Genomic DNA, 21,493 nt, shown 5'->3' with positions numbered 1-21,493 from the left:
TCTAGTTCTGACATTCTGTGTTCTGTGGTCTAAGGATTTTTCCAGCTCTAAAATTTGAGATTCTATGAGGGCTCCTGGCTAAATGGGTTGGAACAGAAAGGTGGTAAGTTTCTGACTGGAATGTTTCCCCTACATTCTAGGACATCCCCTCCCTATTCCCGACAACAGCTTGAGCTTCCAGCTTGAGCAAGGGAGCCAGACTTCCCCACCCCAAACCAATGCATATGGTGGTCTGGGAGGAACCTGCCCCTTGGGGAAAAAGCAGCAAGTACCTAAATCGCTATCTTGTGGCCTGGCATGACTTCTGAGAGGTCAAAAGCTCACTCTATCTTATTCCATCTTCGCTTTGGAAAACTGATCCCATGTGTCCAGACTGCCTTGTTTTTCTTTTCTCCCATGCTGGAGAGCAGAGCAGGGCCCTACCTCTGATGCCACAACCCAGGACCTTCAGTCTCAAATACCTGAGACTACCCTCCCCCATCTCTCCCTCTCCCCATAGGAGTGCGGGCTGCCCACCTGTCCGCCACCCAGGACGGGGCCACTCACACATCTGTCCATTGCTGATCTGGGCAGGCATGGTATTGGCGACTATCACATTGGTGCCCATGTTCTCTGGCACCAAGTGAGGGTGCAGGGGGTGGTGAGCATGGGGTGCTTCACTGGAAGATCCTGAAAATAGAGAGAGTAAAAATAGGAACACTAGGTCACAAGAGCTTAATATCTGCCCTACTTGTCTCAGACTAGGATGCTAGGAATAAAATGAGACACTGTTTCTAGTCCAGCTAAATAAGCTTGAATAATACTTTCATTCTCTGGGCTTCTATTTCCCTCAGTTAAATGAGGGATTTGAACTAGATAATCCCTAAGGTCCCTTCCAGATATTACATTCTGTGTGTTCTAAGGCCCCTTCTAGTTCTGACACTCTGTGTTCTAAGGACACTCTCAGCTCTGACAGTCTGTGTTCTAAGTTCCCTCCCAGCTCTGACATTCTGTGTTCTAAGGACACTCTCAGCTCTGACAGTCTGTGTTCCTTCCAGCTCTGACATTCTGCGTTCTAAGGACACTCTCAGCTCTGACAGTCTGTGTTCCTTCCAGCTCTGACATTCTGTGTTCTAAGGACACTCTTAACTCTGACAGTCTGTGTTCCTTCCAGCTCTGACATTCTGGTTTTTCCCAGTTCTGACATTCTGTGTTCTAAGGGCCCTCCCAGCTCTCACATTCTGTGTTCTAAGGGCCCTTCTGACTTTTAAGTCCACAAGGCCTCCAGTCCCACTCTTGGGTGGGGACAGCTGGGGCCAATGCCCTGTGTTGGTGACTTGAGTGGGAACCTCGAAAGCTAAGCCTCCCTTCCCCCTAGGTGGTGGGTGCAGGCAGGGGCGGGGGACGAGTGGAGAGGAGACAAATGGAACAGACCCCCCAGCAGCATCTCCTGCAGCAAGTTGTCGATCTTGGTCACACCGAAGAGTTTGATGAACTGTATCTGCTCGATCATCTGCCAGGTGATGCTCTGCAGGGTGGGCAGCAGCAGGAGCAACTCCCCAAAGCGACCTCGGGAATCATACTGCCGGTCATTGATGTAGTCCTCCAGGCTCACCTGCACCTGTGACCGCATCCGCTTGATTTTGCCAGGGTCGCTCAGCCCTTTGGCATCTGTAATGGTTGAGGAAGAAAGTGCACAAGAAAGGTTTGAGTCATAGGCCTTTGGTGTTGGAAGGAGCCTTCGGGCAAGGAAAGTTAGACAAGAGTGGACCATAGAACAGAGATTGTTCGATCTGGAAATGGTCTTGGAAATTGACTAGTTTGGGGCTTCTTAAACTTTTTCTACTCGCAATCCCTTTTCCCTTTTCAGCAGTGTTTGTTGGCATTGTGTGGCCAGAGGGCATGCACAGTGCAAATTTCCCATGCTTTGTGTTCAGAACCAAGGCTGCAGTGAAGTTGAGATGCAGCATGGGCAAGTGGTGCCAGAAACACCTCAGATTCATTACACATTTGATTTTGAATTAATTTTTGGTCACTGCACGTTCAGAAACTTTTTACTGTTGCCAAATTTTTCTCAACCCTATGTGGGGTTGAGACCACAGTTTAAGAAGCATCGGTCTAGTCCAACCCCCTCATTTTGCAAAGGAAGAAACTGAAGCCCAGAGAAGGGAAATTACTTTTTCAAGGTCATACAGTGAGTGGTAGGTCTTCTGATTACTCATTATAGGGTTTTTACATTGCATTAATGTTGGGGTTATGGAATTAAAACCATGACATACATTTGCAAAGAAAAAGAATCTTAGCTCCTAGAACTGGAAATAACCTCAAGAAATCACCTGGTTGAGTTTCTTGGTAGGTCAGTGATTCCATAGGATTATTTCATAGGATCCTAGATCCCAGATTTAAGCCCTAGATTCGGAGTTGAAAGGAACCTTAGAAATCATCTAATCCTAACCTCTTATTCTTCAGAAGAACCCAGAGATGTTAGTGATTTGCCTAAGGTCACACAGGCACTAAATGGCAGAGGCAGGATTCAAACCCAGGTTTCCTGGCTCCAAATCCAATACTTTTCCCGTTGTGCTTTCTCCATTTTATAGATGAGATGACAGAGATCCAGAAAGAAAGAGGAACTTGTCCAATGTTGTGCGCAGAGTTAAAAGTGGAGCTTGGACCAGAACCCAGGTCTTCACTACACCAGGCAATCTCAGCTCTGTGGTTCATCCAGTCCAAGGTTTTGGCTCTTACCAGAGCACCAGAAAGGCAGTTCTCTGCCTGTGCACCTACTGTGTTCCTGGCCCTACTCTTGGTGCTATGCAGAAACAAGAAGAGAGGAAGCAGTCTCCCCCTCAAAATCAATCAGTCAATAAACGTTTATTAAGTGACTGACTATGGACCAGGCATTGTGCTAAGTGAGAAGAATCCAAAGAAAGGACAGTCCCTGCTTTCAAGATACTCACAATCATAATGAAGGAGACAACATGAAAGCAACTATGTACAATCTAGGATAGACTGGAAATAAAAGAGGAAGGGCATGTAAATGTCAAGTACTAGTACATAAAGTGCTTTGCAAATCTGAGGGCAGTAAGTAAATGTCAGTTATCTTTGAAAAAGTGTAGCACATCTGAAAGATTTTTGGCTCTGGAGTCTAAGGACCTGGGTTCAAATTCCACCTCTGATGTTTACTACACATATGACCTTGGGCAAATGACCTAATATCCCTAGGCCTCAGTTTCCTCAGCTGTTAAATAGGAAGAGTAAGACTGGATGGCCTGAGGTTTCTTCCAACTCTGTAGCCACAATCCCAACAATGAACCCACGAATCATGTGGTTGGTCTGTGACTCATCACGGGTGACAAACCCTGCCGGCATCAGGCGTTTGGGAGACCTGACTTCCCTGGGTCCTTCCTAGGACGGCAGGCTCAGGGACTGACTACCTGGGAATGATAGCCCCTGTTGTTCCCTCTGATTAGGTAGGGGCTGATGGGATGGGTTCCCACTAAACCAGGGGCTTGGAGGGGCTTGCTTGAGTCTGAGTACCTGGGTCAAAAAAGATGATGGCCTTCAGACAGGCATATTCATTGTCATCGATCTGCAGCTCTTGGAAGGGTTGCACCAGCTCATCCAGGATTCGCACAGAAACACGGTTCATTTCCACCAATTCAGGGCAGTGCCGTGGGACAATGTAGTCATTCCCTGAATGTGTTGGGGGAGAGGCCACAGGTGTTCGGTCAATTCAGTGAACATTCTGAGGACTAATGTGTACACACACACACACACACACACACACACACACACACACGCATGTGCGCGTTCACACACATGTAATGCAAATATGTACACAAACACATACTTGTATACATATGTGTGTGCACACACATAACACATGTGCAACAAACATATTTTGTATATATCTCTCTGGGTTACATGTGTATACATATGTGCACACATTTGTACATTTAACCAGACACACATAGACATACCATACACATTTACATCCATACGGTATACTTATACATATTGTAATGCAACATATATATGGACATATATACATGTATACATGCATATACATACATGTACATGTATGACAGGCATTGAAAATAGCATGTTCCCATTCTAATAACAATAGCTAATGTTTATATAGTGCTTTGTGGTTGCAAAATCATTTTTGTAGGCATAATCTTTTGTGATCCTCACAATAACCCATGAGGCAAGCAGGGTCATCCATCCATTTAGAGCCAGAAAGGACCTTAGAGATCAATCATCTTGTCCAGCCTGCTTGTTTTGCGATGTGGAAACTGGGAACCAGAAAGGCAAAAGGAGTAAGTGGAAGAGTCAGGATTTGAAACCAGACCTCCTGACTCCAAATCCAATTCCTTTTTCACTCCTCTGAACAATCTAACTGATTTCCATTTTACAAATGGGATACTGAGGTAGACACCAAGTCTAGGGCTCTATTAGACCTAAAAAGTCACATCTAAAGAAAGGTCTTTTCAACAGACCCCAAGCCATGGATTTGGTACTTTGGAGGTAGGAGAGACTCTAAGAGATTCAAGATTCTTTATTTTTCATTCCTCAGTGACTCTCCCCACCAAGGCAGGAAACACTCATCATACCCTTCTTCCCATGGCCCTAGTTTGGCTTGGAATTTCCTTATGGAAGTTCCCATCCAGGTCAATTGGTCAGGCAGAATTAAAAGCCAGAGTACTCACCTAACAGCAATACGTCCTTGAATACCATGGACCGTTTGGTGGTCCCCAGCAGCAGGTGTTCCCCAGCGTGAGCCCGAAGCAGGGCCACCTGAAAGTCCAGAAAGAAAAGGGTTAGCATCTTAAGGATTTAGAGGTAGAAAGGAAGGACCTTAGAATTCATCTAGTATAAACCCTCTCATTTTATAGATGAGGTAACTGAGACCCAAAGAGATCAAGCAACTTGGCTGACTGGTCTATTCTTTGACAGATGTTACACAGACTACTAGGGTAGTAAAAATGCTGGATGTTTTGTAACTATGATGTTCCTTTCAGCAAGGCCATATTAGGAAGACTGAAAATACTTTTACTGGTCAAAGCAAAAGGTAACAAGTTCTCCCATCATCCAGGCTCTTTCCTTAGGGGTTGGGAAGCAGGTGATCAATAGCTTCCTAGGATACAATCCTCCGATGCCTACCATGCCATTCTCCTACCCCGGAGGAAAGTAGTAAATTCCTTGGCTGAAAATTAGTTTTCATCCCTGCTCTTTCTCCTTCACCTCAAGAGTTCCGTATAGGCAAGCAAAGCCAATGCAAACAAGATTAGGAGGGAAGCAGAAAATTGGGAAAGAATTTTTACAACCCGTGTCTCTGATAAAGGCCTCATTTCTAAAATATACAGAGAACTGAGTCAAATTTATAAGAATACAAGTCATTCCCCAATTGATAAATGGTCAAAGGATATGAACAAGCCCTTTTCAGTGGAAGACATTAAAGATATCTACAGTCATATGAAAAATGCTCTAAATCACTATTGATTAGAGAAATGCAAATCAAAACAGCTCTTAAGTACCATAGCTCTCCTGTCAGATTGGCTAACATGACAAAACAGGAAAATGATGAATGCTGGAGAGGATGTGAGAAAATTGGAACTCTAATGCATTGTTGGTGGAGTTATGAACTGATCCAACCTTTCTGTTGAGCAATTTCAAACTTTGCCCAAAGGGTTATAAAAATGTACATACCCTTTGACCTAGCAGTACCACTTCTAGGCTGTATCCCAAAGAGATCATACAAGTGGGAAAAGGACCCACACGTTCAAAAATATTTATAGTAGGTCTTTTTGTGGTGGCAAAGAATTGGAAATCAAAGGGATGCCTGTCAATTGGGGAATGGCTAAACAAGTTGTGGTATATGAATGTAATGGAATACTGTTGTGCTATAAGAAATGAGGAACAGATGGACTTCATAATAACCTGGAAAGACTTATATGATCTGATGCTGAGTGAGGGGAGCAGAACCAGGAGAACATTATACATGATTACAGACACACGATATTTCTGGTCACTGACTTTCATAGACTTGGTTCTTCTCAGCAATGCAAGGTTCTAAGACAACTCCAAAAGACTCATGATGGAAAAAGCGATTCACAGACAGAGAAAGAATTATGGAGTCTGAGTGAAGATCGAAGCAAACTATTTGCTGTCCTTTTTTTTGTTTTGTTTCTTGTTTCTCATGGTTCATTCCATTGGTTATAGTTCTTTACAACTTGACTATTGTGAAAATATGTTTAGTGTTAGGATTGCATGCTGTCTAGGGTGGGGGGGATGAAGAAGGGGGAGAAAATTTGAAACTCGAAAACTTGAGGAACTGAATGTTGTAAACTAAAACTAAAAATAAATAATTTTTTTTAAAAAAAGAGTCCCATACAGGGAAGTGTATAATTTGTGGTCCCCAGAGGTTGCCAGTCTAGATGAGGCCATGTGCCTTCCACATCAGGTGACCAGAATCTAGAAGTTTCTTATCCCAGCACTGCCACTAACTAGTCCTGTGAGCTTTGGTGAGTCTCATGGCTGCTCTCTGCCCTTGGAACACTGGCCTCGTGGGCTCTGCTATGAGAACAATAACCAAGCCTTCTCTTTGTATAGGATTTTAGCACTTGAAAAGTGCTTTTCTATTCATTACTTCACTGAATCATCCCAGCATCCCTGTGGGGTTCAGAAGGGCAGGGATTAAAGTAATCATTTTACAGATGAAGAAACTGAGGTCAGGGAGATCATCTGCCCAACCAAGATGGAACAGCAAATTAGTGGCAAAGCCTGGACTTGGACCCAAATGTTCTAACTCTGAGTCCAAGAAACAAGAGCAGCTCTAATTCCCTGTGTCTGAGCAGAATCATAGACACTGTGAGTTGGAAGGAGCCTTAAGACATAGAACGCTGAATGTTACTTCCTAATGGAATGGACTTAGAGATTATTTAGTCCAACAGTCATTTTAAAGATGGAAAAACTAAGGCTCAGAGGAGGAAAGTAATTAGACCAAACTCAAACACAGCTGTGGAAGTACACTTGTTTTGGGTCTCCAGGATACCCTACTCTCTTACCCACCTTGAAGCAGGAGGTGTTCTATAAAACCCAACCAGCAATATTTTCCTAGCAATGTTTCCCATACACCAAGGGCAGCCCAGTTTAGTTTTGTTTCCCAAGGCCATCTTGGCCCCTTGTGGTGGCCACCACACCGGCCATCTCTGGGGGCTGGGGGTTAATTATTCCCCTTGCTATCTGCCACCCATCACTGCCCCTGGAGAATGTTCTGAGCCCCTGCCCGGGAGAAGTTCCAAGGTTTAGGTGAGAAAAGGAGGTTAACAATTGGTTGGCTTAGCAGTGTCTCTAAACCCACTGGGACCCCTGGGGAGGAATAGCAGTGATTAAACATTAATTCATGGACCTGGGCCTGGCATGGGGGGTGGAGGGAGGGTGGAGGGAGGAACAGCTTAGACTGGAGAAGAATGAGCCCCTCTCTGGGTAGGAGGGCAAGGAGCTGGTGCCCTGCCAGAGTCCCAGCTCAGTCCACCCTTTGAAGAATGAGTCCTGGAGTTCACAGGTGGAGAGTACCTTAGAGTTCCGTGCTCTTTACATTATTCTCTAGAACTGTTTGATATATGGAAGGCAGGAGAAGTTACCTCTTTACGTGGTCCAGCTCTATAGTGGCCTAGCTTCACATGCAGGTATTACTTGAAGTGTTCCGGGAAGGCCTCCTTTGTCCCCCAAATTAACCTGTCACTGAGATTCTACCATTTTTCATTCCTTTAAGATGTCATAGTGGGATAATGCCAGTAACGGTGGGAGAGAGAACAAGTTAAGCTTTATCAGCTAGTGACACTTTGGGTATTACAATGAGTTTGCCAGTGCCTTTTAAAGTCAAGGGGGACCTGAGTAGGGAGGAGAGGGAAAGAGGTTCAGAGGCCCAAGCAGGAAGACATCACACAGGCCCTGAACAGCTAAGAAGTAGAGTAAGCAGAATAGAGAGTGTGAATGGGCTGGGAGGTCAGGACACCTGGGTTCTTGTCTCAGATCTGTTATTAATTTGATGTATGACCTTTGGCAAGTCACTTCTCTTCAATCGACCTTAGTTTCTCTTATATAAAATGAAGGGCTGGGCTGGAGACTATATGGGCCCCTAAGATTTCTTCTTGTTGATAACAAGCAACTGACTTGATAGATGCAATGCATCCTTTTAATATAATCTGCACTGTCAGCATTTTCTCTCTGATTTTCTCAAAGTCTAGATAATCAACAAAACAATAAATCAAGCCCTAATTGGTGGCTTTTGCTGATTTCTAAGGTGTAAATGCTCACGTTGAAAATTTAACAATCAGCTCTTTCCTGGAGCTGGCTCTAGCACACCCCTACTTGTAGCTCTGACATTTGATGTTCAAGGGTCCCTGTTAACTCTGACATTCTGTTTTATGGTGTGAGCTCCGATGATTCTGGGAGTCCTGACGGCTCTTTCCACTTACTCGCTGCATGACCTCAGTCATATCATAGGGCTAGAGTTGGAAGAGACCTTAGAGATCATTTATTCCAACTTCTTATTTTGTTGAGAAGGAAACTGAGGACCAGAAGGGAAAAATTACTTAGCCAAGGTCACACAGGTACTAAGGGGCAGAGCTGAGATTCATACCTGGGTCCTCCAACACCAAATTTAATGATCTTTCCATCATTACCCAACAGGCCCCATGCCATTTCTAGGAGGCAAACTCAAGGTGGTCACCATGTATCTGGAGTATATCCACAGCACCTCAAATGTCAGTGATAACTCCCCCACTTCAAAGATGTTCTGATGTACGCTATGCGACTTTCTGGGACACCCGAACATGCAGAGTGGTAAGAATCATTCTGAGGATCCTCACCTGATCATCTAGAGGCAGCTCACAGAAGGCAGGGATATATTTGGCCCATTCCACCAGCACCAAAAGCTGCTCCTTCATGGATTCACATACATCAGCAATGCTAGCAATTTTCTTGGCCCGGATGTCCCCACTGATTCCTGAGATGGGAGATGTGATCTGCCAGGGAGGCAAAGGTTTTATATTGGGGAGAGTGAGATTATTATGCGTGAGGAGTGGAGTGAAGCTAGAAGGAACAGATTTCCAATCACAGGCTTGGTGGTTTTTCTTTCCCAGACTTAGAGTCATATTCTCATTGAGTTTAGAGCGGAAAAGAACCTTAGAGTAGGGTTCCTAATTTTTGTGTGCGTGTCATGGACCCCTGGGGCTGCCTAGAGAAGCCTATGGGCACCTTCCCAGAATTTTTTAAATGAATAAAATAAAATACAAACAATTGTAAAGGAGACCCATTATATTGAAATATAGTTATCAGAATATTTTAACCCCTGCGTTGGAGGTTATTTATAGATTAGAAACCCAAGACACAAAGAGGAGGAGTGATTTGTCTAGGATCATACAGGGAATTAGTTGGCAAAGTCAAGACCAGAAAAGAAAATTAAATTGTCCAATGGCACAGAGGTACTGCCAATGCACCACAAATATTGGTGCAGACACTGAGTGGCAGAACCCTGGTCATGAATGTTGGAGCTGAAAGGGGGCCGTCAAGACCCTCTCACCAAACTGGCTCATTTTTCAAAGAAGGAAAAGGCTACTCAGAAAGAAATGACTTGCCTAAGGTCACACAGATAGCATATGGCAGAACTGATTCTAGGACAGGTCCTCCCAACTTCAAGTCCACTTTCATCCATTCAGCTACATGAATTTGGGGTAAGAATTTTTTTTAAAAAGATAGATTTATGTACTATAAAAGATGGATTTGTGTAATATAAGAAATAGCATTATACTGCAATGAGGGGGTGAGGAGTGAGGCCAGGCATGTGGTCCTTATCCCTATCCAGACAACCCTGCCTCCCCCCAAAGTGATCCTTCTGAATCATGATTGGAAGCAAAACCCTGGTCTAGAGAGTCCCTGGGACTGACCCAGAACCAATTACTGATAGTTATAGGGGTCTCAGAAGAGGAGCAGAAGATGGAGGCCCCAAAACCGCCAATTTTGGTGAAGATGGGCCTGTATAATCCTTGCTAGAACGTAACAGCTGTGGTTGCCTGACCTGACCCTGCTGGTTGGGATCTGAAAATCCCACAAGATTCAGGGGACCTGATTATCCCCTTGCTGTTCCAGCTCTGCCAGAACTGGATGTCTGATCTGGCTAAATCACTCCCTCTCTTTGGCACTTGCTCTCTCTCTCTCTCTCTCTCTCTCTCTCTCTCTCTCTCTCTGTCTCTCTGTCTGTCTGTCTGTCTGTCTGTCTGTCTCTCTCTCTCTCTGTCTCTCTGTCTCTCTCTCTTTGAACAAGAGAGAGATGGACTGGATGAGAAGGTCCCTTGCTGCTCATGCATCCTTTGTTTTGAGATTCCTTTCAGCTCTAACATTCTATGCTCTAAGATTTCTCCCAGCACTAACATTCAGTCTTCTATGTTGTAAGGTTCTATGGTCCTGTAGATCTCTTGAAATATTCCAAGCACATTTCCCCTTGATCCCTGCAGCATTCTGGGAGTCCTCCAGGCCTCCTCCATATTTTCCCCCACTCCCACCCTGCACCTTTCACTCCCACCCCTGTCCTGCTAAGGCTGGCCTGGTACCTGCTGGGAGAGTACTTCAGCCTGTAGGAGGGCATTGATGGATGGGAGACTGCTGTCTTCATAGCTTGATCTCCGTGTACTGATCCGGTCCCGTTCGTTCTGTACGGCTGTAAGTCAAAAGGGACAGTTGGACACTGAGCGGAGAGAGGAAGAATTGAAAGAGCAGAAGAATCTGCAGGTTGTATGCATTGACTTCACGAGGCCTGGATCCTAGGTGAGGGCCAAGTGACCTACTCTTCAATGCCACCATCTGCTTGCAGCCTGTGAATTTAATTCAACAGGTATATTAGGTGCCTACTACATACAAGACACTGAGAGGGAGTGGGGTATAAACATAAATGTGGTATGCAAGGGTGGTCTGATGTGTAGTGTAAAGATCCTTGGATTTCAAGGCACAAGATGCTGGCTCAAATCCTGGCTCAGCCTCCTACCAGCTCAGGGACCTTTGGTAATTTAACCTCTCTGGATCTCAATTTCTTCCCCTGTAAACTGAGGACATAGGACTAGATGATCAGCGTCCTTCCAGTTCTAAATCTTATGAACCTGAGGAGTTCACTGTATAGTCAAGGAGACAAGACCAGGACATTACTAAATAGAATATGAAGTGGAATGTGAATAAGTACATTGGAGAAGGGCAAATAAAGCATTTTTTGAGGTCCAAGGAAAGAGAGGTTTTTTTAATTGGATGGGTGAATGAGATCAGGCTTCCTGGAGGAAGTGGCATTGGAGGTTGGCCTTGAGGGACTAGTAGGATGTCAACAGGTAGCGTAGGTGTGTGTGTGTGTGTATGTGTGTGTGTGTGTGTGTGTGTGTGTGTGTGTGTGTGTAATTTCAATCATAAGTATCATCATGAGCAAAGGTATGGAAGTGAGAAAGGGTGGGACATATTTGGAGGACTATGAGTCATTCAGTTTATCTAGAACTTAGAATGTGTTAGGAGAGATGAGACTACAAAAGTAGGCTGATGCCTGACTATGGATGGAAGCCAGGAGGATAGGCCATAGAAAAGGCAGTGTGATTGCTCAGGCCAGTACTGTTTCTTCTCTTTGAGGAGGGACACTTTTCTGTGAGTCCCTGCTATCTCCTCTCCTGTATCTCTCCTCCCCTTCTCCACTAAGTTCCTTGAGAGAGCTATCTACACTAAAGACCTCCACTTCCTCTCCTGTCATTCACCTTTCAACCCTCTGCAACCAGCTTCCAGTCTCATAATTTAACCAAAACTTCCCTCTCCAAAGTTGCCAGCAATCTCTTAATGGCCTTTTCTCAATTTTTATCCTTCTTGGCCTCTCAGCTCTTGGGGATACTTTCTCTTTCCTAGATTTTCCTTACACTGCTTTTTCCTAATTCTCCTCCTACCTGCCTGACCACTCCCAAGAATTGTTTACTGGTTCTTCATCTATACCTTGCCTGCTAACTGTGGGTGTCCCCCAAGGCTCTGTCCTGACTCCTCTTTTCTTCTCCCTCTCTATGATCTCACTTGGTGATCTCATCAGTTTCCCTAAGCTCAATTATCTCTCTGTAGATGATTCTCAAACCTATATAACCAGCCTCAATCTCTCTTGTGCTACAGTATTGCATCAATAACCCTACTGAATTAGATGTCCTGTAGGCATCTCAGACTCAACATGCCCAAAACAAAATACGTTATCTTTTCCCTCAAATCCAACCAAAACGTCCCTGTCCCTACTGACCACACAACCATCCTCTTGGCAAAGCAGGCTTGAAATCTCAGTGTCATTAATGCCTTGATCCCCCTCTACTCAGACACCCAATCCCTTTCCAAATTCTGTCATTTCTACATTTACAGAGGCTGTCATGTATATCTTCATCTCTCTACACACACAGTCACCACAGAGATTCAGGTCCAGTCCTCATCACCCTTCACCTGGACTATTGTCATAGCCTTCTGATGTGGTCTCCATGCCTCAACTCTCTCCCCAATCTACTCTGTCCTCCACTCAGATATCAAAGTGATTTCTCTAATGTGAAGAACTGATTCTCTGTCTCTGTGCGTGTGTCCATGTCTCTGTCTCTGCCTCTCTTTTTCTCTTTCTGTCACTGTTTGTCTCTGTTTCTGCCTTTCTGTCTCTGTCTCTCTCTGTCTCATTCTGTGTGGTGGGTGTGTGTATGTGTGTGTGTGTGTGTGTGTGTGTGTGTGTGTCTGTCTGTCTGTCTGCCTGCCTGTCTGTCTGTCTCTCTCCCTCCCTCTCTCTCTCTCTCTCTCTTTCTCCCTGTGTCTCTCTCTCCCCCCCTCTTTCCTCATTCAACAGACTTCAATGACTCCCTATTACCTTCAGGATAAAGTCCTCTGGTTGGCATCTAAAGCTCTACCCAACCCGAACCCTTTCTACCTTTCCAGTCTTCTTATTCTTTACTCCTCTCCATGCATTCCATAATCCAGCACCACTGGCCTCCTTGCTCTCCCTTACATAGGACACATCATCCCCTATCTCTGGGACATTACACTGGCTGACCCTCATGCTTATACCCCTCCTTATTCACCTCCTTCCTCACCTCCACCTCTTAGCTACCCTGCCAAGGCTCCTGCCCAACTACAGCTAAGGCAGTTTAAGTGGTAGTGTAGGAAAAAAAAACTTCTAAAAACTAGTCGTCTTGGACTTTAGCACCTGCTTACCACTAACAAGCTGTGTGACCTTGGCCAGTAACTTCTCCTCTCTGTGCCCTAGCTTCCCTATCTGTAAAATGGAAACAATTACACCCACCTTACTTGCCTTAAAGGGCTACAGTGAGAAGATCAAGTGAGAAAAAAGATGTGAAAAAACTTGGTAAGTTAAAGCATATGAAAGATCTATGCGGTCTATGGGCAAAGGGTCATTCCCCAGGGATGGCTGGCATCAGAGAAAGTCTGTGCTGCCATTTTTCCCAAGAGGGAAGGAGCAGTAGGGACGGACTGCCCAGGGCCCTGGCCCCTGGAAAATGGGTCAGGCCAGTCTGGGAGACAGTATCTTATCTAAGTGACAATAAGTGCTGTCAAAGGGAAGCAATGACAGAGGAGCACAGGGCTTGCAAATAGCTTTCTCATCTGCCCCCTCATTTTGTTTTATTTTATCTTCACACAGTCTCTAGACGGTGGGGGAGGGCAGATATTATTCTTCCTTCTGTCCCCTCTTTCCTCTCTCCCCTGAATATGATAGATGGGAAAACTGAGGCCCAAAGGGGTGATGGCAGGGCTTGCCTGAGGCTGTGAGTTAAGTGGAAGAGCCAGGACCGGCAGCATCAGGTCTCCTGATTCCAGGCTCAGAACTTCTACTACAACATACTAGTCTTGCTAAGAAAGACAGAAATACATTGGAGCAAGGAGGCAGCACCATATGGACTGCTGGACTTCAAATCAGGACACACCTGGGTTCTAATCCTGCCTCGGACGGTAGGTGTGTGATATTGGGCAAGTCGCTTAACCTCTCTCAGTTTTCAGAATCAGTTTTCTTCATCTATAAAATGGGGATGAAAATAAAACCAGTAGTATTTACCTCAAAGAGGAGTAGTGAGGACTAGGTGAGATCACATAGGTAAAGTGCTTTGTAAACTTTAAAGTGTTACGTGGTTGTCAGCTGCTAATATTTTGAAAGTCTATATAAAGGAAGATAACCAGGATGGGAAAGGAAGGAAATAAGCATTTATTAAACTGCTACGAGCCAGGCATTGTGCTAAGCCTTTTACAAATGGCGTCTCATTTGATCCTCACAACAACTCTGGGAGGAAGGTGCTATTATTCCCACTTTACAGTTGAGAAAATTGAGGCAGAAAGAAGTGAAGTGATTTGCCCAGGGTCACACAGCTAGTGTCTATGGTCTGATTTGAACTTAGGTCTTCCTGACTCCAGGAACAGCACTCTATCCAGTGTGCCATCTAGCTGCCTTTAGGATTAAAGAAGATTTGGGGCTGATAAGGGGGGATGGAGATGCACATAATCCCAGTCTTCAAGTATTTAAAGAACTACCCTGGAAAAGAATTCTCTTTGTTCTGCTTGACCCCAGAGAGTAGAATGAGGAGCAATGGAGGGAATCTATAGGGAGACAGAGTCTAGGTCAATATACAAAGGAGAATGATAGTGAGTGAGCTCTTTGTCACTGGAGGTAGTCAAGCAGAGGCTAAATGACCACTTATATGCATTTACTCCCTTACTCAATAAACTCCAATGGCTCCTGACCACCTTCAGGATCAAATATAAAAAAAAAAAACCCTTCATAAGCTGGCCCCTTCCTGTCTTCCCAATCTTTTTAACGCTTTGCCCAACATACTCTAGGGCCCAGCTCCAAGAGCCTAGTTGCTGTTCTTAGCACATAACATTCCATCTCCCAACTCCATGACTTTTCCCTGGCTGTCCCCATGCCTGGAACGTCCTCTCTTCTCAGTTCTGCCTCCAGCTTCCCTGGCTTCTTTCAGGTCCCAGATAAACTGTTTTCTTCTACAGGAAGCCTTTCCCAATCCCCTTTAACTTTAGTGCTTCCCCTCAATTGATTACTTCCGAGTTACCCCGTATACAGCTTGCATGGCTTGCATGTACCTGCACAGTTTGCATGGCTTGCATTTACCTATATAGCTTGCATGGCTTGCATGTACCTATACAGCTTGCATGGCTTGCAAATACCTATATAGCTTGCATGGCTTGCAAGCATCTATACAGCTTGCACGGTTTGCATGTACACAGTTGTTAGCATGCTGTCTCCCCCATTAGACTGCAAGCTCCTTGAGGGCAGTAGCTGTCTTTGGCTTTTCTTTGTATCCACACTTAGCACAGCTTCTGGCACTTAGTAGGTACTTCATGAATGTTTATTGACTGACTTCTCAGGGATATCATAAAGGGGATTTCTGCATTTGTTTCCATTCAGTAAACATTTATTAAAGCAGGAGATTGAATTAGATGTGTTCCAAGGTCCCTTCTCACCCAGATATTCTTCTAGGGCAGGGGTTCTTAACCTGGGGTCCATGAACTTGTTTTTTAAAAAGATTTTGATAACTTTATTTCAACATAATTTGTTTTCTTTGTAACCTAATGTATTTCATTTTATGCATAAAAACATTTTTTGAGATGACTTCAAACTGTCACAGGGATCCATGATACAAATGGCGCCCAAGGGATATCTTGATTTGTTAATGGCTTGAAGTCTGAAATTGAGTTTCAGCTTATCATAGGGGAAACAGTATTGGATTAATACTCAGGAATACTAGGTTCTTGTCCAGGAGTGGGGAACCTGTGACCTTGAGGCCACATGTGGCCTTCCAGGTCCTTGGGTGCAGCCTTTACTAGTCAAAAGGCCTCACCCAAGGACCTAGAAGGCTACATGTAGCCTCAAGGCTGCAGGTTCCCTGTGTTCTAGTCCCAGCTCTGTCATTTGCTATGTGTCATCACTTTTTATCCCTGGACCTCAGTTTCTCTACCTGTAAAAGGAATTTCAACAAGATGACCTCTAAGTTCCCTTCCAGCTCTGCCAGTCTCTGAGTCTGTGACTGTTAATTTCTATTCCACCTCTAAATCTGTTTCTTCTTTCTCTAGATGCTTACACACTTACTAATGCGTAACAATAAGTACTACTGTTACTATAGCTAGCATTTATATAGCGCATTCGCAAAGTGATACACATGTACAGAGTGTTCTGAAAGTTTGTTATCTTAAAACTGCATGACGACTTTTGGAACAGCCTGCATTGTCCCATTTGATGGCTCTGCATTGTGGTTGCTCAATCTAGGGTATTGACTGACTGAGGGCAGTGAATATCCACAGATAGAGAATACCTGAGCTGGAAGGGACCAAAAAACAGAATGTCAGAGCCGGAAGGGGCCTTTAACATGGAATGTTAAAGTCAGAAGGAACCTTAGAATACAGAATGTCAGAGCTAGGAGGGACCTTAGAACACAAAATGTCAGAGCTGAGAGGGACCTTAGAACCCAGATTGTCAGAGCTGGAAGGGACCTCAGAACACAGAATATCAGAACTGGTAGGAACCTAAAAACCCAGATTGTCAGAGCTGGAAGGGGCCTGAGAATTCAGAATGTCAGAGCTGGGAAGGACCTTAAAAGAGAGAATGTTAGAGCTAGGAGGGGACTCAGAACATAGAATATCAGAACTGGTAGGAAGCTTAAAACACAGTTTGTCAGAGCCGGATCTTAGACCACAAAATGTCAGAGCTAGGAGGGACCCTAGTCCAATTTTAATAGAAATTTAATAGATTTTAATAGATATTTAATAGACTCATACTTAATAGATAAGGAAACTGACCGCCAGCAGGGAAGTAACAGATTGTCCTACAAGCTGTTAAAGAAGATATTTTGATTCCCTTCTCAGGGCAGGAAACCATTTCTTCCATCAGTTTGGGAGAGAGGTCTCATGTCCCTTTTTCACTTGAGATTTTTCACTGGGATTATCTCCTCTCTGATCAACAAAAACGGGGGACATTGTTCCCCCCATACCTGATTGCCTGCTGCTTGTGGTCCTAATAAGAACAGCTTGAACAACGAGGGGCTGGCATTCCTTCCTGGACAGCCTAGCTAAGCCTGGGCAAGGGAGCAGCTAAGCCCGTTGTTGGGATGAAAGGCCTGCTGTCAGCAGCAGTAAATAGGCCCCCTCAAGGTCAGGCTCCACGTTATCAGCACTGGGCTCGAGTTCAGTCACGGAATGATGTTTTCCAAATGTTTGCTCAGTATTAGCCAGGTCGTGGACCTAATGTAACTTCTATTGAATATTAACAGACCAGGGGCAGAGCTGGGGCAGAGGATGAGCCTACATTTCCCAGAGAGTCTGTACGCCCTGATGGCTATGCTGGGGCCTGGGATTTTCTAGTGTTCCCATTTTAACCATTTCTTTCACTTCTTTACATAAGATCTTAGCACTCTGAGCTAGAGGGGACCTTTGAGGCTTCTCGTCCAATCCTCTCATTTTACAGATGATGGAACAGATCCAGAGAGGGGAAGTTACTGGCTCAGCGTCACACAGAATCAGGATTTGAACCCAAGTCCTCTGACTCTAGAGACTCAATCCACTATTCTATATTGTTCCCCCCCTCCTAGGGGCAAAATGAGTGGGGCTCTGAACTTGGAGTCAAGATACCTGGGCCCTTCTACCCCTGGCTCCAGTTCTAAATAGTTGTGTGATTATGGGCAAATCACTTCCTCTGCCTGGGCTTTAGTTTCCTCATCTGTAAAATGGAGGCAAAGCATTTGCACTCCCTTCCTCACCCAGTAGCTATGAGGAGAGTGCTTCCTAAACTTTAAAGTATTATCGGGATACAGATTGTTATCCTGGGACCCAGTTGTCTCTGGGCTGGATTCCGGAGACCCTGGAATTCTCTCAGAGTCTAGAGGCTGGGACCCTGACAGAAGTTTCTCCTTTTTCTGGCTGTAAGGAAAATTTTACCCCAAAGCTTAGCCCTAGCATCTCCTCCAAGGAGATATTATTGTCTCACAACCTGCTAAGGTCCTCCCCTCAGATATTAGCTTCCATCTGCTCTGTATCTTTTATGTATTTATTTCTCTGTTAGAACATAAGCTCCCAGAAGGCAGAAGCTGTAGTCTGCCTTTCTTTGTACCCCCTGCATTCAGCACAGTGCTTGGCACACAGTAAGCACTTAAACACCATCAGTCTCAAGGGGGTGAATGCCCCATCAGGATCATTAGAGACTGTTCCAGCCTTTAGGAGCCAAGATGAGGGAGGAGAAACCAGATAAATCATCCCAAACCCAAGAACTGTGGTTTTTCTTTTTTTGCCTTTCTTGTATCCCCAGTGCTCTACACAGTGCCTGGCTCATAATAAGGTTTAATAAATGTCTGTTGACTGCTGTTTTTATTCTGGCTAAGGGGGAAAAAAGGTAAGGCGTTAGAATCATTAGAAGATATTGAGATAAAGCCTAGAGACTCCAGTATCCCAAATGAGGTATAATTGGGTGACTGCTGAGTCTACTGTGTTCTAGGAACTACTGACTATTTCATTCTCTCCACTTCTGGGGTTTCTATTTCCAAATACTCCTCCTCACATGGCCACCAGGAGGAGAATCTTAATGGCCGAAACCCCCAAACAATTGGTCTTCCCAAATCAACAAATGAACTACCCAAGGAAATCTTCCTTGGTTTTGGATTCTCCCACTGGACAGAAGAAAGGAAGTTAGGAAGTTAGGAATGTGAGCCATTATGGAGGTATTTCATAGTGGAAACACCAATACCATTGCTTTACCCAAAGACTGACACCAGTGGCAATCAGTAACTTGGATCCACTGTCACATTAACTGTTGTGTGTGCATCAACAGAAGAGTTATCCCAGCCTTGTAAATAACCAACAAAACTTACCAGCCCACACTAATCTGTTACCAACCAGCCCTCCTCAACTGCACTTGGGCATCAGCCAGTGATCTCAAGTATACCTCCCACTGGCCTGGGTATACACTGTTATTTCTTCTGGCAAGTAGACAAGAAGCTATCTCCAATAACCTGGAAATCTCATCCCTCTACCAATAGCTTTCCTAAGAAGCCTGAGACACATTGCTCCTGGATGAGTGTGTGCATATAGGGTATAGGATTACTGTAGGATTGTGGGTGTAGAATATCCTAGAATCCTAGATTTGTATAGCAGGAAGACATCCTGATGATCACAAGAATCAAGGAAGGGAGAGGGATTCTCTCAAAGTCATGAGTATGGAAATGTCTGTTAAACAGGTATGTGCAAAGAGATGACAGTGCAAAGGTGAGGGACTCCTTGGATTGGGAGCCAGGACTCAGGGTTCTAGTCCTAGCTCCAGCCTAGATGTCTTACTCTGTGATATAGAGAAGTCCCTTCCTCTTTCTGTGCCTCAGTGTCCTTACCTGTAAAATGGCGGTCAATCAATTAAAAGACTTCTAAAGGCTCTTCAGTGCCAATATGCTAGAATGTACATGGTATAAAAGTATATATATGTTTCTATTTAAATCTGGCCTTATGCATAGGCAGAGTGGGTGGCTGTCTGCTGAGTCACCCCCTCCACACACAAAAATACCCGTCTGCTTGTTCAGTGCCTGAAACACCACCATAAAAAAAAAAGCCATTTTTGTTAAAGTGCAAATATCCACGGGAAGCATTTGGGGCAAGGAGCTAAGAATAACACCCTACTGGAATAGAACACAGAGCCAATGCTCAAAGAAGATCAAGGTATTGGAGAGGAAGAGTGAGGGGCAAGAAGGAAGGGGGACAGGCTCCAGAGAAGAGCTTCATGGCTTTGTGAAAAGCCAGCCCTGGTTCCATGTAGGTGCTTTTGGGTGTGTGTTTGTATGTGTGCATGTGTGTGTCTGTGTGTGTATACGTGTGCGTGTGCATGTATGTACATAGGACAGGGGACAGAGCTAATCACAGAGCTACAGGATGGGTGGGAATGGGAGGTTTGAAAGTTCATTGAAGGATGTTTGACTGGAAGCATAAAACTGAGGCAGCATGAGACAGTGGGAAGACTGGGCCCTAATCCTACCTCTGCCCCTTTCCTGTTTACATGCACTTGGGCAAGCTGCTTTATTTTTCCAGGCCTCAGTTTCCTCATCTATAAAAGGAGGGGCTTGGACTAGATGGCTTCTAAGGTCCTTTCCAGTACTAAATCTATAACCCTAAAATTAATTCATGTGATAAACATGTGTAGAGTGGCTACAATGGGCAGCAGTTTCCCGGCTTCACCTACTCTGTGTATGGCGGGGGGATGATGGATCATGGGATTTAGAATCCTAAGAGACCCATCTAAGAGTTGAGGAAACTGAGGCCCAAAGTGAAAAAGCAATCTTACATTGGATTCTGTGGACAAATGTCCCAGTCATAGGTTATATCACAGAATGTCAGAGATAGAAGGCATTTTTGAGACTGTCTAGTCCAGGGGTTCCTAACCTGAGGTCCATGAGTTTGTTTAAAAAAAAAATTATAACTGTATTTCAGTACAGTTGGTTTCTTTTTGTAATCCTAGATATTTCAGTATAGGCATTTAAAACATTATTCTGAGAAGGGGTCCATAGGTTTTACCAGATTGCAAAAGGTTTCCAAGATACATACAAAAAAAGGTTAAGAACTTTAGATCTCATTCAGTCCCTTCAGTTTTTTAACAGATGAGGAAAGTGATTCACCCAAAGCCACACAATGAGCGAAGGGGCAAAATAAGGATTAAACCCAGGTCTTTTGACTCCCAGGCTGGTAATCTCTCCATTTTACCTTCCCTAGAGAGCATAAATGGGGCTGGGGGGTAGGGGAGGAAGCAGGCAGGACTGAGAGAAAATGCAAATTGTGTGAAATGGCACCACCTTTTTCCAAGTCCTCTGGTGGAGAGAAAACTCCATGGACCCAGTTCTCTCCACACCCTTGGCTGGGTGAGTCTGTGTGGCTGGGAGGGGAAGGAGAAGCCAGCTATCTCTTCAATTCTATTTCAAGAACATGGCCCCACCCTCTTCTCCACCATTAGCTTGCCCTTTTCCTTAACCATCTCAACTCAGGGCCACTGGCCAAGCCATAAAATCATGGCTCTGCCCCCAAAGGGTGGAGGATGGGACAGCCTGAGCTCACCTTCCTTCTTCATTCCTGCCCGGAAACACTTCTTCAGCCTGCAGTAACGACATTGATTCCTCTTGTCCTTGTCGACCACACACTGGCGGCTAAACCTAGGGGGAATGGGGTGGGGGTGGGGGGGAGATAGAAGGGTGAGAGAAAAGGGAAATTCAATTCCAACAAATATTAAGTACCTATCATGTCCACAAAATTGGGGTCAGCACAGTGAAAACAGAGATATAAGCAAAATGAAGCTTTTGCTTTCAAAGAGCCATGAGACAAGAGAATAGAGATCGGAACATTGGACCCGCAAAGGACAGTAGTGTGAGAAAGAAAGGTTCAGGAGGGCCTCAAATGCCAGGATAAGAAGTTCATACTTTTTTCAGTATACAATGGG

General features: G+C 44.7%; 1 protein-coding gene across 2 annotated transcripts in view; it reads right to left on the bottom strand.

Annotated features, from left to right (window-relative positions):
• Positions 1–21,493, bottom strand: part of HNF4A (hepatocyte nuclear factor 4 alpha) — a 34,939-nt gene that overhangs the window by 3,433 nt on the left and 10,013 nt on the right. Inside the window, exons 3-9 of one of the 2 annotated variants that reach the window (XM_036747999.1) lie at positions 21,115–21,209; positions 10,596–10,702; positions 8,856–9,011; positions 4,689–4,776; positions 3,517–3,672; positions 1,414–1,650; positions 547–669 (exon numbers count right to left, since the gene is read on the bottom strand). In XM_036747999.1, coding sequence (XP_036603894.1) covers positions 547–669; positions 1,414–1,650; positions 3,517–3,672; positions 4,689–4,776; positions 8,856–9,011; positions 10,596–10,702; positions 21,115–21,209 — 962 coding nt within the window. Of the gene's footprint in view, positions 1–516; positions 670–1,413; positions 1,651–3,516; positions 3,673–4,688; positions 4,777–8,855; positions 9,012–10,595; positions 10,703–21,114; positions 21,210–21,493 lie in introns of both variants that reach the window. The other variant, XM_036747998.1, reaches the window with a different exon arrangement.

Source organism: Trichosurus vulpecula, chromosome 3, assembly GCF_011100635.1.
Source record: "Trichosurus vulpecula isolate mTriVul1 chromosome 3, mTriVul1.pri, whole genome shotgun sequence".
Classification (NCBI taxonomy): domain Eukaryota; kingdom Metazoa; phylum Chordata; class Mammalia; order Diprotodontia; family Phalangeridae; genus Trichosurus; species Trichosurus vulpecula.
The sequence above is the reverse complement of the archived record's forward strand: the minus strand, read 5'-3'. Positions and strand labels throughout refer to the sequence as shown.